General features: G+C 43.6%; 1 protein-coding gene across 1 annotated transcript in view; it reads left to right on the top strand.

Moving 5' to 3' along the window:
- The first annotated feature begins 9,015 nt into the window (after positions 1-9,015).
- The window catches only part of RBPJ (recombination signal binding protein for immunoglobulin kappa J region), a 99,261-nt gene continuing 95,397 nt past the window's right edge, over positions 9,016-12,879 (top strand). Inside the window, exon 1 of the mRNA XM_048848677.2 lies at positions 9,016-9,229. Coding sequence (XP_048704634.1) covers positions 9,069-9,229 — 161 coding nt within the window. The 5' untranslated portion in view covers positions 9,016-9,068. The remainder of the gene's footprint in view (positions 9,230-12,879) is intronic.

Raw genomic sequence — 12,879 nt, 5'->3', positions numbered from 1 at the left:
AGTGTACGGGGAGATGTCAGCAAACCAGTAAAGTGCCTGAAACCACTATGGCTTATTGCTAAAAGCAGCCAAGTCAGCAGGCCGTAAAGTGCCCATGTATCAAACTTAGCTTTACCAAGGCAGGAGAGGAGGGGGTTTTGGGTGCCACAGAAAGGGCAGCTTGACCCCGCATCCTCCCTAAAGAGAATTGTGTTGAAGTTGCTGATACATGCATTTTGGAAGAGCAGAATGTGCCCCAGGAATGCCTATTGGGGCCTCAAGGTTGCAAACTCTGGAAAATCAATCCTGGTTAATCAATAATCGGAAGGAACCTCTTGCTTGACTTACTTAAGTTTTCTTTAAGGGACATGTCATTCTATTACTAATGTATAAATAAGGGGGAAAACTTTGAGGTAGCTGAACTCTTTTTGGACTCTCCCTCTGGATATATTTTACAGTCCCCACCGGCAGACAGAAGATTTGGTCACCAGAAGCCTGCCGCTGTGTCACTTGAGAGCTACACTCAGCTTTAGTAATTATCAAGGGTTGGGGGTGTTTTACTAACCTGTTGCGGACATGTGTAAGTGCTTGAGACTAAGTAAAGTTTAGCTTCAAGTGAAAGCACTCTTGTGTTGTCCTGTTTGTGCCAGCCATCCAGATGGCCATGTCTCCCCTGATTTATTTCCTGACACCACCTTGCACAGAGTAAAAGTTACCAAGAGCTTTGGGTTGCAAGAACCCCGGGTAACAGGAGGAGCTGCGGTTTTGGGGTGGATGTGCAGCAAACCCCTTTCCCCCCAGGTGGCTATTCTCCAGGATGATCACTTTTAGCCAAGCGCAACTAGCCCAGCATGCCTGGGGTCTAATAATAGAATATCAGGGTTGGAAGGGACCCTCAGGAGGTCATCTAGTCCAACCCCCTGCTCAAAGCAGGACCAATCCCCAATTTTTGGCCCAGATCCCTAAATGACTGAACTTACAACCCTGGGTTTAGCAAGCCAGTGCTCAAACCACTGAGCTATCCTAATGTGTCAGTGATCACCAAACAGAGGGGATTACTGTTCCCTTACAAAACTTCCCCTATTTCAACCAGGTGACCATGAATGATATCACTCTCCAGAGGGTGACACAGAAAGATAAAGACCGAATGTTGCATGAATGCGACCAAAATCCAGGACCATTCACTGCCACACTTTGTGCTACAATGATTCCAGACCTCTTGCTGCTGGCTTGGGATGGTAAAGTGTCCTACCATGGAGGACGAAATAAGGGAACTCTCCCCAGAAACCTTCTGCAAAGGCTTTCAGAGTACCTCCAGGAGAGCTTCATGGAGATGTCCCTGGAGGATTCCCGCTCCATCCCCAGACACGATAACAGACCTTTCCTTTAGCTGTACTGGCTGCGAATGCATCCCAATTGTTCAGGGCAAATCAAATATTAAACACAATTGCTTTTAACCCTTGTAGTGTCCTTACAAATGTTCTCTCACCAGAGGTGCCTTCTCTGCCTTCAGGATCCAGGAACAATATGCCCTGGGAGGGTATTGGCTCCAGAGTGAGGAAAAGGTCCTGGCTGCCATGGAGAACAGATTTTCCGCTTGCCTGCTGCGCATTCTCCTCCTCTTCCTCCTCCTCCTCCACAAAATCCTCATCTGTGTTGCGTGAGGCTGCCACCTTGCAGGCATCCACGGAGAGTTTTGGGGTACTGATAGGGTCCCCCCCTAGAATGGCATGCAGGTGCTCATAGAAGCAGCATGTCTGGGACTCTGACCCAGAGTGAACATTTGCCTCCTTTGTCTTTTGGTCGGCTTGCCTGAGCTCCTTAATTTTCACGCAGCGCTGCTGTGCATCCCTGGTGTAGCCTCTCTCCACCATGCCCTGTGCAATTTTAGCATATATATCAGCATTTCTTTTGCTGGATCCGAGTTCTGCCTGCACAGATTCTTCTCCCCATACTGCAATCAGATCCAGTGTCTCGTTTGCTCCATGCTGGAGATCAAAAGTTCCTGGTGCTTTTTCTGTGTACCTGGCTAGCTCAACGGAGTTGAAAGTGCGGTCCAGAGCGGTCACATTGAAGCACTCTGCAATAGCTCCCGGAGACCAATACCATCGAATTGCACAGTGCTGCGTCTACACTACCCCAAATTTGACCCAGGAACATTGATTTTAGCGCTAATCCCCTCATCAGGGAGGAGTAGAGAAGTCAATTTTAAGAGCCCTTTAGGTTGGCAGAACGGGGTTGGTTGTGTAGACACATTCATTACAAAATTGACCTAACACAGCTAAATTCAACCTAACCTCATAGTGTAGACCAGGCCTGAGAGGTAATTGGCTTTTAGCTCATGCAACAGAGGCTCCTGCACTAAGCTCCACAGGTCCCTGGTTCAATCCCTCCTGGTGAGGACCGGCGTCTCTCAGCATTACACACATACAGTGGTACTGGTTTGTAGAATTGCAGGTTAAGGATTTCTGTTGGTATTTTATCACATTCTACATAGTTGTGGTTGGGGCCCAGACTTTGCTACTATATGGTAAAATGGGTTAAATTATGTCAAAGAGTTTCAGCAGTTTTATCAAGGGATTGTATGTGTCTAGTGACATTTTTATGGGGTAGGTCTGCTAACGTCTTCACTGTAATATTTTTATAGCTAGTTTGAAACTCCCTCATGCACTAACTATGAGACCAAAGTATGCACAGTCAAGGGTGTGGTCTGCTTTTGCATCTGTAAAAATCAAATTTGAGTTTTGGTTATTTCAGGGCTTTTCCTAGAAAATCATGATTTTGATGTTTTCCATATTGGCCTGCAGAGTTCATGTGCTGATATATGGAAACATGCATTATTTCAAAGGATGTCTTTAATAGCAAGCATGTAAACTCACTTATTTAGTGACAGTCCTGGGTGTGAGATTTGCACCAGCATGTAGGTAGGTCACTATTGTACATGATGAAAAGATTAGAGCTGAGGCAGCACCTCTGGTTAACTACTTTTTCCTGCAGGAAGGCATCTGTTTTAAGTGTAGTTTATTTTTACCTTATAGGTGATAGATTGGTACATAGATTTAATTGTCATCTATTTTCACATCAGTTCAAAATTGTGGCTGTCACAGATCAATCCAGAGTGCAATTTTAATTATAGATAAACAGGCAAATGTCTTTTCTCTGAGATGTACTTTTCGATACTTATTATTAAGCATCCATAAAGATGTAATTCCATTAAAAATAAAATAAAAATGGACCAGTTTAATTCCTGTTGTAACTCTGTTGATTTCAGTAAGGTTTAATCAAAAATGAATTTGCTCCTATTAAGCTATTCTTATCATCTCAGAAGCAATCCTAAATGTAGAATAAAGAATGGCAAGAAGGGACATATCATCTCACTTTTCTCTAGCATATTTTGAAAGATTGGGGGAGATGCTTACGGAATAAAATTCCAGAGGATATTCGTTATTTCTCTTTCTATTAAATTATTTTGTAATCATATCTAGTGTTTGCTTAATACCAGAACAGGTTTGGTGTGTATTACGCATTTACCACTGCACGAAGCAAGTACTCTAGGAGCCACAGCCCCAATAGCTCTCTTAACGCACACTAACACCAGGGCAGGGTCCGGTGCAAAATCTTAAGAGCCCTGAAAATGTCAGCAGTTCCGAACTTTGACTGTTGGGTGTGTGAGAGAGGTAATGGGCACCCCATAGTTGCACCTTCACAGTATTGGAATTCAATGAATATGTCTACACTGCAATTAAACGCTTGTAGCTAGGTGGTGGTGTGTAGGGGACAAATGGTAATACTGTATGAGGGATTGTGGTTTGATAGGGAATTTTTAAAATGATGCTAAAAAAATTAAATGATTCAGAGCCATCAGGCTGTGCACACTGTTAACCTACATAACCACGATATTAATACTGTTAACCTCATCCTCCCTCCCCCTCTTCCTTCCTATCGTTTGTTATGCTCACTTGTTGCACTTTGTCTTTAGATTATAAACTCTTTGGGCTGGGACTATCAACCTCGGTTTTTTTTGCAGTGTGTAGCACAATGCAGCCCCAACCTGACTCTAGCTTTTGGGAGCTTTCATAATAATAGTAAAATAATACATAGTAAGATATAACCTATTAGCATTAAGATTTAGACAGATTAGAGTTTTTCTTTTTTTTTGTCCCAGTGGCCTACTTGAAAATACAACACACAAGTGTAAACTGTTTAATTTCAAAATCATACCTTTTTGAGATTGCTAGTAATAACTATTCTTATTGATCAAAAGGAGATACTGTAATATTGCCTTCTTTTCTTTCAGCTATGCCGAATAAGAACTTCCATTTTAAACAGCAAAGTCACTTCTGAGATCTAGCTCTTATTCAGTTAGCAGTTTAAGCGATAACTTTTGTTGGTGTATACACACAAGCTTAGATGTAAGATATACTCTGTGGGCAACTGTATTTATTTTCTTTCCTAGAAACGTGGTTAAACCATATTGCACATCCTGTGCTTATAAAATTCCAGAAAGGTTATATCATAATAAGTACTAGTAGTTTATGTGATTTACATCCAGAAATGTAAACTGAAACATCGTGAGATGAAATGTATTATTTATAATGAACTAAGATATGGATAGTCTGTGAGGTACTGGCATATATGTTGCTTATTAGTGTCAGTATCTTTTATAAAGCAGCTAGGGGTTAAAAATACAATTATTAACTACTCTTACGTTTATTAAAACAGTGCCTAAGGATCAACCAAGAATGGGGCCCCATTGTACTAGGCACTGTACAAACTGTAGTAGTAGCAGACAGTAGTTGCCACAAAGAGTTTATAAACTAGGTTAAAAAACAGTACTTCCTTAGTCACTTTTGAAAATTTTAATCCTACTGTTTTCGGATGCCCAAACTGACACCTTGAAAGGGGACTAAATTTTAAAGGACAGGTGCTCAGCACTTTCTGAAATCAGTCCCCTTTGTGTTTCAAGTTGGGCTCCCAAAATCGCTAGTCACTTTTGAAAAATGTAGTCCCTAATACCTGATTTAGAACTCTTTCCATTGAGTTCAATAGGGGCTGGGTTAGATACAAGACTGTATCCTGGATTGGCACAGACTGCCTTGTATAACAAATAAATCCAAAGTCCTTACTGCCCTATACTGTATCTAAAGTTGTTCTTATTCCTCAAATCTGGTACTGTCTTCCATTAAGGATCAGATGTTAGGGCCCTGTCTCATGAGGTGGTGGGTGCTCTCAACTCCCATTGAAATCATTAGGAATTAAATACTCAGCACTTTGTGAAATAACAAAAAACAGTCAGTACTAGCAATACTTTAAAAAAGTCCATCCAAAAATTTAAATTTGCCTGAAGTTTATTTTCTTTCCAGATTTCAGAGTAGCAGCTGTGTTAGTTTGTATCTGGAAAAAGAACAGGAGTACTTGTGGCACCTTAGAGACTAACAAATTTATTAGAGCATAAGCTTTCGTGGGCTTCAGCCCACTTCATCAGATGCATAGAAAGGAACATATAGTAAGAAGATATATATCTACATACAGAGAAGGTGGAAGTCGCCATACAAACTGTAACAGGCTATCAGCAGGAGAAAAAAACTTTTGTAGTGATAATCAAGATGGTCCATTTAGACAGTTGACAAGAAGGTGTGAGGATACTTAACATGGGGAAATAGATTCAATATGTGTAATGACGCAGTCACTCCCAGTCTCTATTCAAACCCAAGTTAATGGTATCTAGTTTGCATATTAATTCAAGCTCAGCAGTTTCTCGCTGGAGTCTGTTTTTGAAGCTTTTCTGTTGCAAAACTGCCACCCTTAACTCTTTTACTGAGAGGCCAGAGAGGTTGAAGTGTTCTCCTACCGGTTTTTGAATGTTATGATTCCTGATGTCAGATTTGTGTCCATTTATTCTTTTGAGTAGAGACTGTCCGGTTTGGCCAACGTACATGGCAGAGAGGCATTGCTGGCACATGATGGCATATATCACATTGGTAGCCCTGTCTCTGATTTTATGGTTTGTGTTCCTGATTTTTAATTCTGGACTGTTAGGGTGAGTGACCTTTTAGGCTACTATAGAATACTTATAATTTTTTAAAAATAGTTTAATATGTATCCTGGGGTTTTTAAAAATGCATCTGAATCAGTGATAGAAAGCATTTTTCTCAAATTATTAATGATTAATCCTTGGAAACAATATACCTTCCTGGGATCCAATTTTTTAAATCAAAGTATGTCCTCTTTGGAAAATATTAAAGTCTTGACATATGGTACACAAGAATATTTTTAGATTTTCCAGTTTGATTCAAAACACACACAAAAAGAAGAGGCCCCACAAAATAACCATTTACAGACAAACTAGGGCAAAAATCCAGAAACCAGTCTTACTGCAATGGAACTAGCATGAACTGAGATCATTCATCAGTCTTGGAAAAAAAAGATGTTTTCAGGAAGAGCTTTTTAAAGGGGGATTGTGAGTTACTGCTCCACAAACAATACAGAGGATTTGCAGTACGCATTGTGCTTCAGATGAGGAGTGTACCTGTAAGGAACCAATCAAAATCCTTTTGCAACTAATGAGGAGGGAGAAATTATGGTGGGAAAAGAGTATTCGTAATGATAACTAACACTAGTTGTTTGTACAACTACAGCAAACTCTGTGGCAAAGCAGTCTTTTAAAATGCACAAGTTTACTGTAGTTTGTCTAGGAAGCTGTTTTCCATTGCATTATATTAGCAGTAGAGAATAAGCTGAAGAAGCAGACCAAAAATCGTATAGATGATAGAGCCAGACCTGCCAAAGTAGAGTGATAAGAATGAAGTAAACTTTAGAATCTCATTCTCATATTGCATTTTTTTTTATTAATATGGAGGATCTGAGTGTTAAGCTAGATGGTTTCTGATACTACAGAAGCAGCAAGAGGAAGCTGAAGGGGTGAAGGAAGAGCTAGTAGTGATCTTGCACATCAGTAGTCTACTTTTCAAATGTAGTCCACATCTGATATACATTCAGACCCTGAACTGGAAAGTCCTAGTGCACATTTAGTTATGCAAATAATCTTTTAGGCTCCTAAATGCCAATTTTAGGGCCCCAAATCAGGATTTCCCACTTCCTCTTAAATCCCTACTGCCAAGACTATATTAGACTGTAAGGTGGATAGAAAGCTGGCTAGATTGTTGGGCTCAACTGGTAGTGATCTACGGCTCGATGTCTAGTTAGCAGCCAGTATCAAGGGGAGTGCCCCACGGGTCGGTCCTGGGGCCGGTTTTGTTCAACATCTTTATTAATGATCTGGATGATGGGATTAATTGACCCTCAGCAAGTTTGCAGATGACACTAAGCTGGGGGGAGAGGTAGATATGACGGAGGATAGGGATAAGATCCAGAGTGACTTAGACAAATTGGAGGATTGGGCCAAAAGAAATCTGATGAGGTTCAACAAGGACAAGTGCAGAGTTCTGCACTTAGGAAGGAAGAATCCCATGCACTGCTACAGGCTGGGGACCAACTAGCTAAACAGCAGTTCTGCAGAAAAGGACCCGGGGATTACAGTGGAAGAGAAGCTGGATATGAGTCAGCAGTGTGCCCTTGTTGCCACGAAGGCCAACAGCATATTGGGCTGTATTAGTAGGGGCATTGTCAGCAGACCGAGGGAGTGACCATTCTGCTCTGTTCGGCACTGGTGAGGCCATACCTGGAGTACTGCATCCAGTTTTGGTCCCCCTACAGAATGGATGTGGATGAATTGGAGAGAGTCCAGCGGAGGGCAACGAAAATGATTAGGGGGCTGGAGCACATAACTTACAAGGAGAGGCTGAGGGAACTGGGGTTATTTAGTCTGAAGAAGAGTAAGATGGCGATTTGATAACAGTCTTCAGTTACCTGAAGGGAGGTTCCAAAAAGGATGGAGCTCGGCTGTTCTCAGTGATGGCAGATGATAGAATCAAGAAGCAGTGGTCTCAAGTTGCAGTGTGGGAGGTCTAGGTTGGATATTAGGAACAACTATTTCACTAGGAGGATGGTGAAGCACTGGAATGGGTTACCTAGGGAGGTGGTGGAATCTCCATTGTTAAAGGTTTTTAAGGCCCAGCTTCATAAAGCTCTGGCTGGGATGATTTAGTTGAGGACTGGTCCTGCTTTGAGCAGGGGATTGGCCTAGATGACCTCCTGAGGTCCCTTCCAACCCTGATATTCTATGATTCTAAGAAGTTTGTCCATGTGTAGATCATTTAATAACCTGGTTACTGACATAGTTTCTCTTGCCTGCTCATTCTCCCCTCTACCTTTCCAGTGCAGCCAAAAGGCAGTTGCCAAGTTAATTGTGTTGAAGGAAGTGAGGCCCATGCTCACCACCACGGCAGTTCTCTACTTATCTGTCTGTAACCGAACAGGGGAAATGGGGATGCACGCAGAGCCGCTGGCCAGTTGGGGTGCCCTGGTAACCTAGCATGGGGGCTGTCCCAGGGAGGCCCGGGTGGGAGAGTGGGGGAGCCTAGTGAGGAAGGGAGAAAGGACGCACCGCCCCTGGAAAAGAGTGGGTTTCAGAGAGTCCCTAAAATAGAGGGGGATGGAGGGTGGCGGGCAGGGGAGACGAATGGGCCGCAAGGAGCTAGAACATCAGCGGTTACCCAGCGTGCAACCTCCTACTGCGGGCGGCTGCCCGAGCCGGGCCGGGCCGTCCCGCCCCGCGGGGAGGGCGGCGCTGGAGCGAAGGCCGGGGCGGCTCCACGCCCCGCCGGAGCGCTGCCAGCCCCGCGGCCGGGCACGCTGCGTGCCGGCAAGAGGCAGAGGCGCGCGAGGGAACCGCTCCGCTCCCTGCCTGTGGGACAGAGCCTGACTGCCCCACGCAAATGGTCCCTACCGCACCTCTCCCCCGAATGGTTTAGTCCTCGCCCGCCGCCGGCTCAGGGAGATTCAGAGAAACAAGGACCACAGACGCGCAGCGCGGCAGCGAGGGAATCCCCCACCCCCTCCCCTTCACTTTGTTCTCGCGATACTAGTCTGGCTTAGCGCCGGGCAGGCCGCTGCTGGAGTTCTCGCGAGCCTTGGGCAGGTTCCCACGCCTGCTGCTGCTGCTGTTGTGTCTGAGGGGAGAACCCGGGATGAGGGGGCGGCGCGCCTCCCCACTCTCTCCCTTCCGCGACCGCGTGTCTGTCTCACGGGCCCGCGCACGCGCGCACTCGGCCTGGGGAGGAGGAGGCAGGTCTCGCGAGAGTAGGAGTTTTGGCGAGAGTTTGTGGAAGATGGCGCCTGTTGTGACAGGGTAAGTGCGGGGGGTTCGCAGCGCCGGGCCGGGAGCGATCCCTTTCCGCGGGCACTGGGGTTCACCCACCGTCGTCCTCTGGCCCTGCTGCTTCCCCGTCGCCAGTCTGGGGAGGCGGGAGCTCCTAGCCGGGCGATCCGGGGGAGGCCACGAGACACAGACCCTCGGGGGCTGGGACCCCCCAGGTGGCTGCACCGGAGAAGGCCCCCGGGTGATAGGCCGGGATCCCCAGGTGGATAGTCTGGGGGCGGGTCCAGGGAGGGCCGAGATTCCCAAATCCCAGGCGGGACGGGGGAGCGGGCTCGGTGCCGGGCACACTCTTCTCTCCCCCACCCCCACGGTGGGTACCTGTTCGTGGGGCTTCCCAGCCCGGGTCCGGGCTGAGGCCCCCTCAGCCACCGGCCCTGGGGCACCAGACAAAGGCTCCTGTCTTGCTGTGGGAAAGCCGCCTGGTGCCTTCCTCCTTTCTAGCAGGGCGCGCTGAGAGGGGGCAGAGCACTCCTTCCCCGCGTGCCGGGGTGCGCTGAATTCATCAGGCTCTAGGTCCCATTCAGTAGGAACAGTCTCTTCCCAAGCAAGACCCCCTGCTGTCTTGCAGAAGTGGGTGGAAGTTCCCCTTTCCTTGCCTGTTCACCATTCTCTGGGTTACAAGTGAATATTCTTAGCAGCCTCCCTCCCAACAGAAGAATAGCAGCCTTCCCACTCCATCTGCTCCTTATTGACTCAGCATGAAAACTACTTGCCATCCCCATTAAGGCCACTGGGTCATACTGAATAATGGCCTTCCACCTGTAAACTGTGTCATTGTAATCGGTGGCATACTCCTAGTCAGCTGCTGTTAGGTAATAATGGTAGATTCACTGTAGTGGTAGGGTGCATCAGCAGCCGTTTTGCACACCTCTGCCACATCTTGAGTTACACTGCACAAAGCAGGCACCATACCCCCAGTCTTGGGTCACACTGTGTAGTTGCGTCCACTCCACTGAACACACACTGACTCTTGAGGGATGGGGCTCCAAGTACAATAGCGGGCCTTGTCTGCTCACCACCTGTTTGTTCATAACAAAATCCTGGTTGGTAAGAATATTGCTGGGTATCTTTACATTGTGGACTTAGTTTGATATTTTCACAGTGAATGTCACAAACACACAAAAGTACTCTTTTCCCCATGAGATTACATTATCTCCAGCTATGGCTATGTGGTTAGAGAGGCCAGCAGCCTGTTTGGGGTGGGGTTGGTGGTTGGTGGTTGCTTTTGTTCTCTTGGCAAAAGTGGCATTATGGTATTTTTCTTGTTTCATTTTGGCCTCAATGGTTGTTCCATTTTTAATCTTGATTGTTGAAAACAAGATCTAAGCTGCTGCCTGGATGTTGCCTTGTTTCTTTCATGTTCAAATGGAGCTTGCTGCTGTTGCTCATTTTTCCTATTTAATATTCTTTAAGGCAGCAGGTGTTTGTTACAGTTTCTGGATGGCACTATTTAGAGTTCTAAGGGTTGTGGGGAACAAGACAAAAAAGTGCTTTAAAATGTTTGTTTTAAATGTTGCTGTGGGGTTAGTTATGGATGAATTGTATTGCAGTTTATGTTCATTTCATTTAATTGTCTGATCATTTGACAGTTATTTTCTTTGCTTGTTGATTAGCAAACTGCTATCAATAATGCTCTCAGGTCTGTATCATCCTGTCTCTTCTTAGGAGATATGTACTACCTTTTGACTAATTCATAATCCTAGAAAATTTCTTAGAAATGATTATACCAGGCTAACAGTAGGAGAGAAGAAAATACATTGTGCTTTAACATGAGAACAGAAAAGACTGTGTGTGTTTGAGGATTCTAAAATTGGTTGTATTGATCAAAACCTGTATAAATTTACTAATTCCTATTAAAGGAAGGAGTTCATTGTTACTCCCTGAAACCGGGAATCATAATACTGTACTTATTAAAGGTGGGAGATCATTTGTTACTACCTGAGACCCTGAATCATTTTTTATTATTATTATGGCTAATCACTTCAAACATATGTCTATCACACAGGTAGACTTTAAAAGACATGCTAAAATTTATTAACAGGTGTGGCTTTATTGCGTTGAGGAGTGAATGATGGTCTCAGGACCTGCTATCTGGTAGAACCTTGCTAAATGCAGATGACTAAATTTTGACAGGAGTAGTTTAGTTTGCCATGATTTATAATATTTCATATTATAAAGTGGAATTAGTTGATGTTTTTTGCGAGAATTACTAGGTTTGTGGATTAGCACTATTAAACTCTAGTTTTGAATTAGCAATGTTATACTAATGTTATGCAATGTTATATCCTGTTTTCATTGTGGATATGTTAAAATTAAAATCTGATGTGTCCTTCAGTAAGTGAAAATTTTTCAGTGGTGGCTTGCAATTTTATTGACACTGAGATTGCTAGACAAAGCTTGTAAGTGATTGTTTTCTAGTCAATGCAAGTTGAATGTCTTTCTATAAAAACAATCTTTCTATGAAAACTGTGAATGCTAAAACTTAAATTACAGTAAATAAACCTGCATGCATCTATTCACTTGTGCCAGTAACCTGTTCATGAAATAGTGAGGTTAGCACTTCACCACATAAGTTGTTTTTCCGGTATGACCAAAACCTACCTGCTTTCTTATCTACACGAAGTTATAGACTGTAACCATTTTATTTCAAATACATTTTTATCGGAATAGTGAAGTATACAGTCATTATTATGATTGAACCTAAGTTACTCACTTCAGGGGCAGAGAGAGAGATAATGAAAAATGTGTTAGAAATGTAGCAGACAAGTAACTGAAAATGTCTTATTCTCAAAAATATTTTACTAATGGAAATGGATAACTTATGGACAGAATATCATAAGCTTTTCTGCAGAATGTAAATGATTGGGAAAACGTTAATCACTTTAAAGCTATGAAGTATTAATGAAAATATCAGCTATTAGAGATGCATAGATTCAATAAGAAACCTTCATTCTGAGCAATTTTGTGTTATGGAAGTACCTAAAGGCCCCAATTAGGTCAGGAACCCATTGTGATAAGCCTCATACAAATATATGACATAGTGAAAGACAATTTCTGCACCAAAGATCTTACAGTTTTGTTTAAAACAAGATGGGTGATATAAGCAAACAGAGGTGGATGGGGTAACAATAATATGAGCTTGTTTTTTCGTAGACTTAGCTGTGTGAATAATGTATGGTTATACAGTTTTTAATTATAGGTGTAATATTATCAGATTTATTATTATTTATTTGTTACTGTAGTGCTTAGGAGCCCTAGTTATGGACCAGGACGCCATTGTACTTGGGTGCTGTACAAACACAGAACAAAGAAATGGTCCAGGCTTCAAAGAGCTTACATTTTAAGTGTGAGACAAGATGGCTATAAACAGACAGATGGGGGGAGTACAAGGAAACAATGAGACAGTATTGGTCAGCACGATAGGCAGTGGTATTAGTATACCAGCAGCATTTCCATTGTCAAGTTTTTTGTAGGTATCACAAAAAGGATATGACACAAACACACACACACTATATGTATTTACAGAGGGAGAGTATGCACATGACTGCATGTGAGCAAGACAAGCTTTTAAAAAACAAACCAATGCCAAAACAGCTAAATGGTCTTGAGCCGGTAAGTGG

This window comes from Caretta caretta, chromosome 4 (genome assembly GCF_965140235.1).
Source record: "Caretta caretta isolate rCarCar2 chromosome 4, rCarCar1.hap1, whole genome shotgun sequence".
Lineage (NCBI taxonomy): Eukaryota > Metazoa > Chordata > Testudines > Cheloniidae > Caretta > Caretta caretta.
This window is presented reverse-complemented; position numbering and strand designations above follow the sequence as displayed.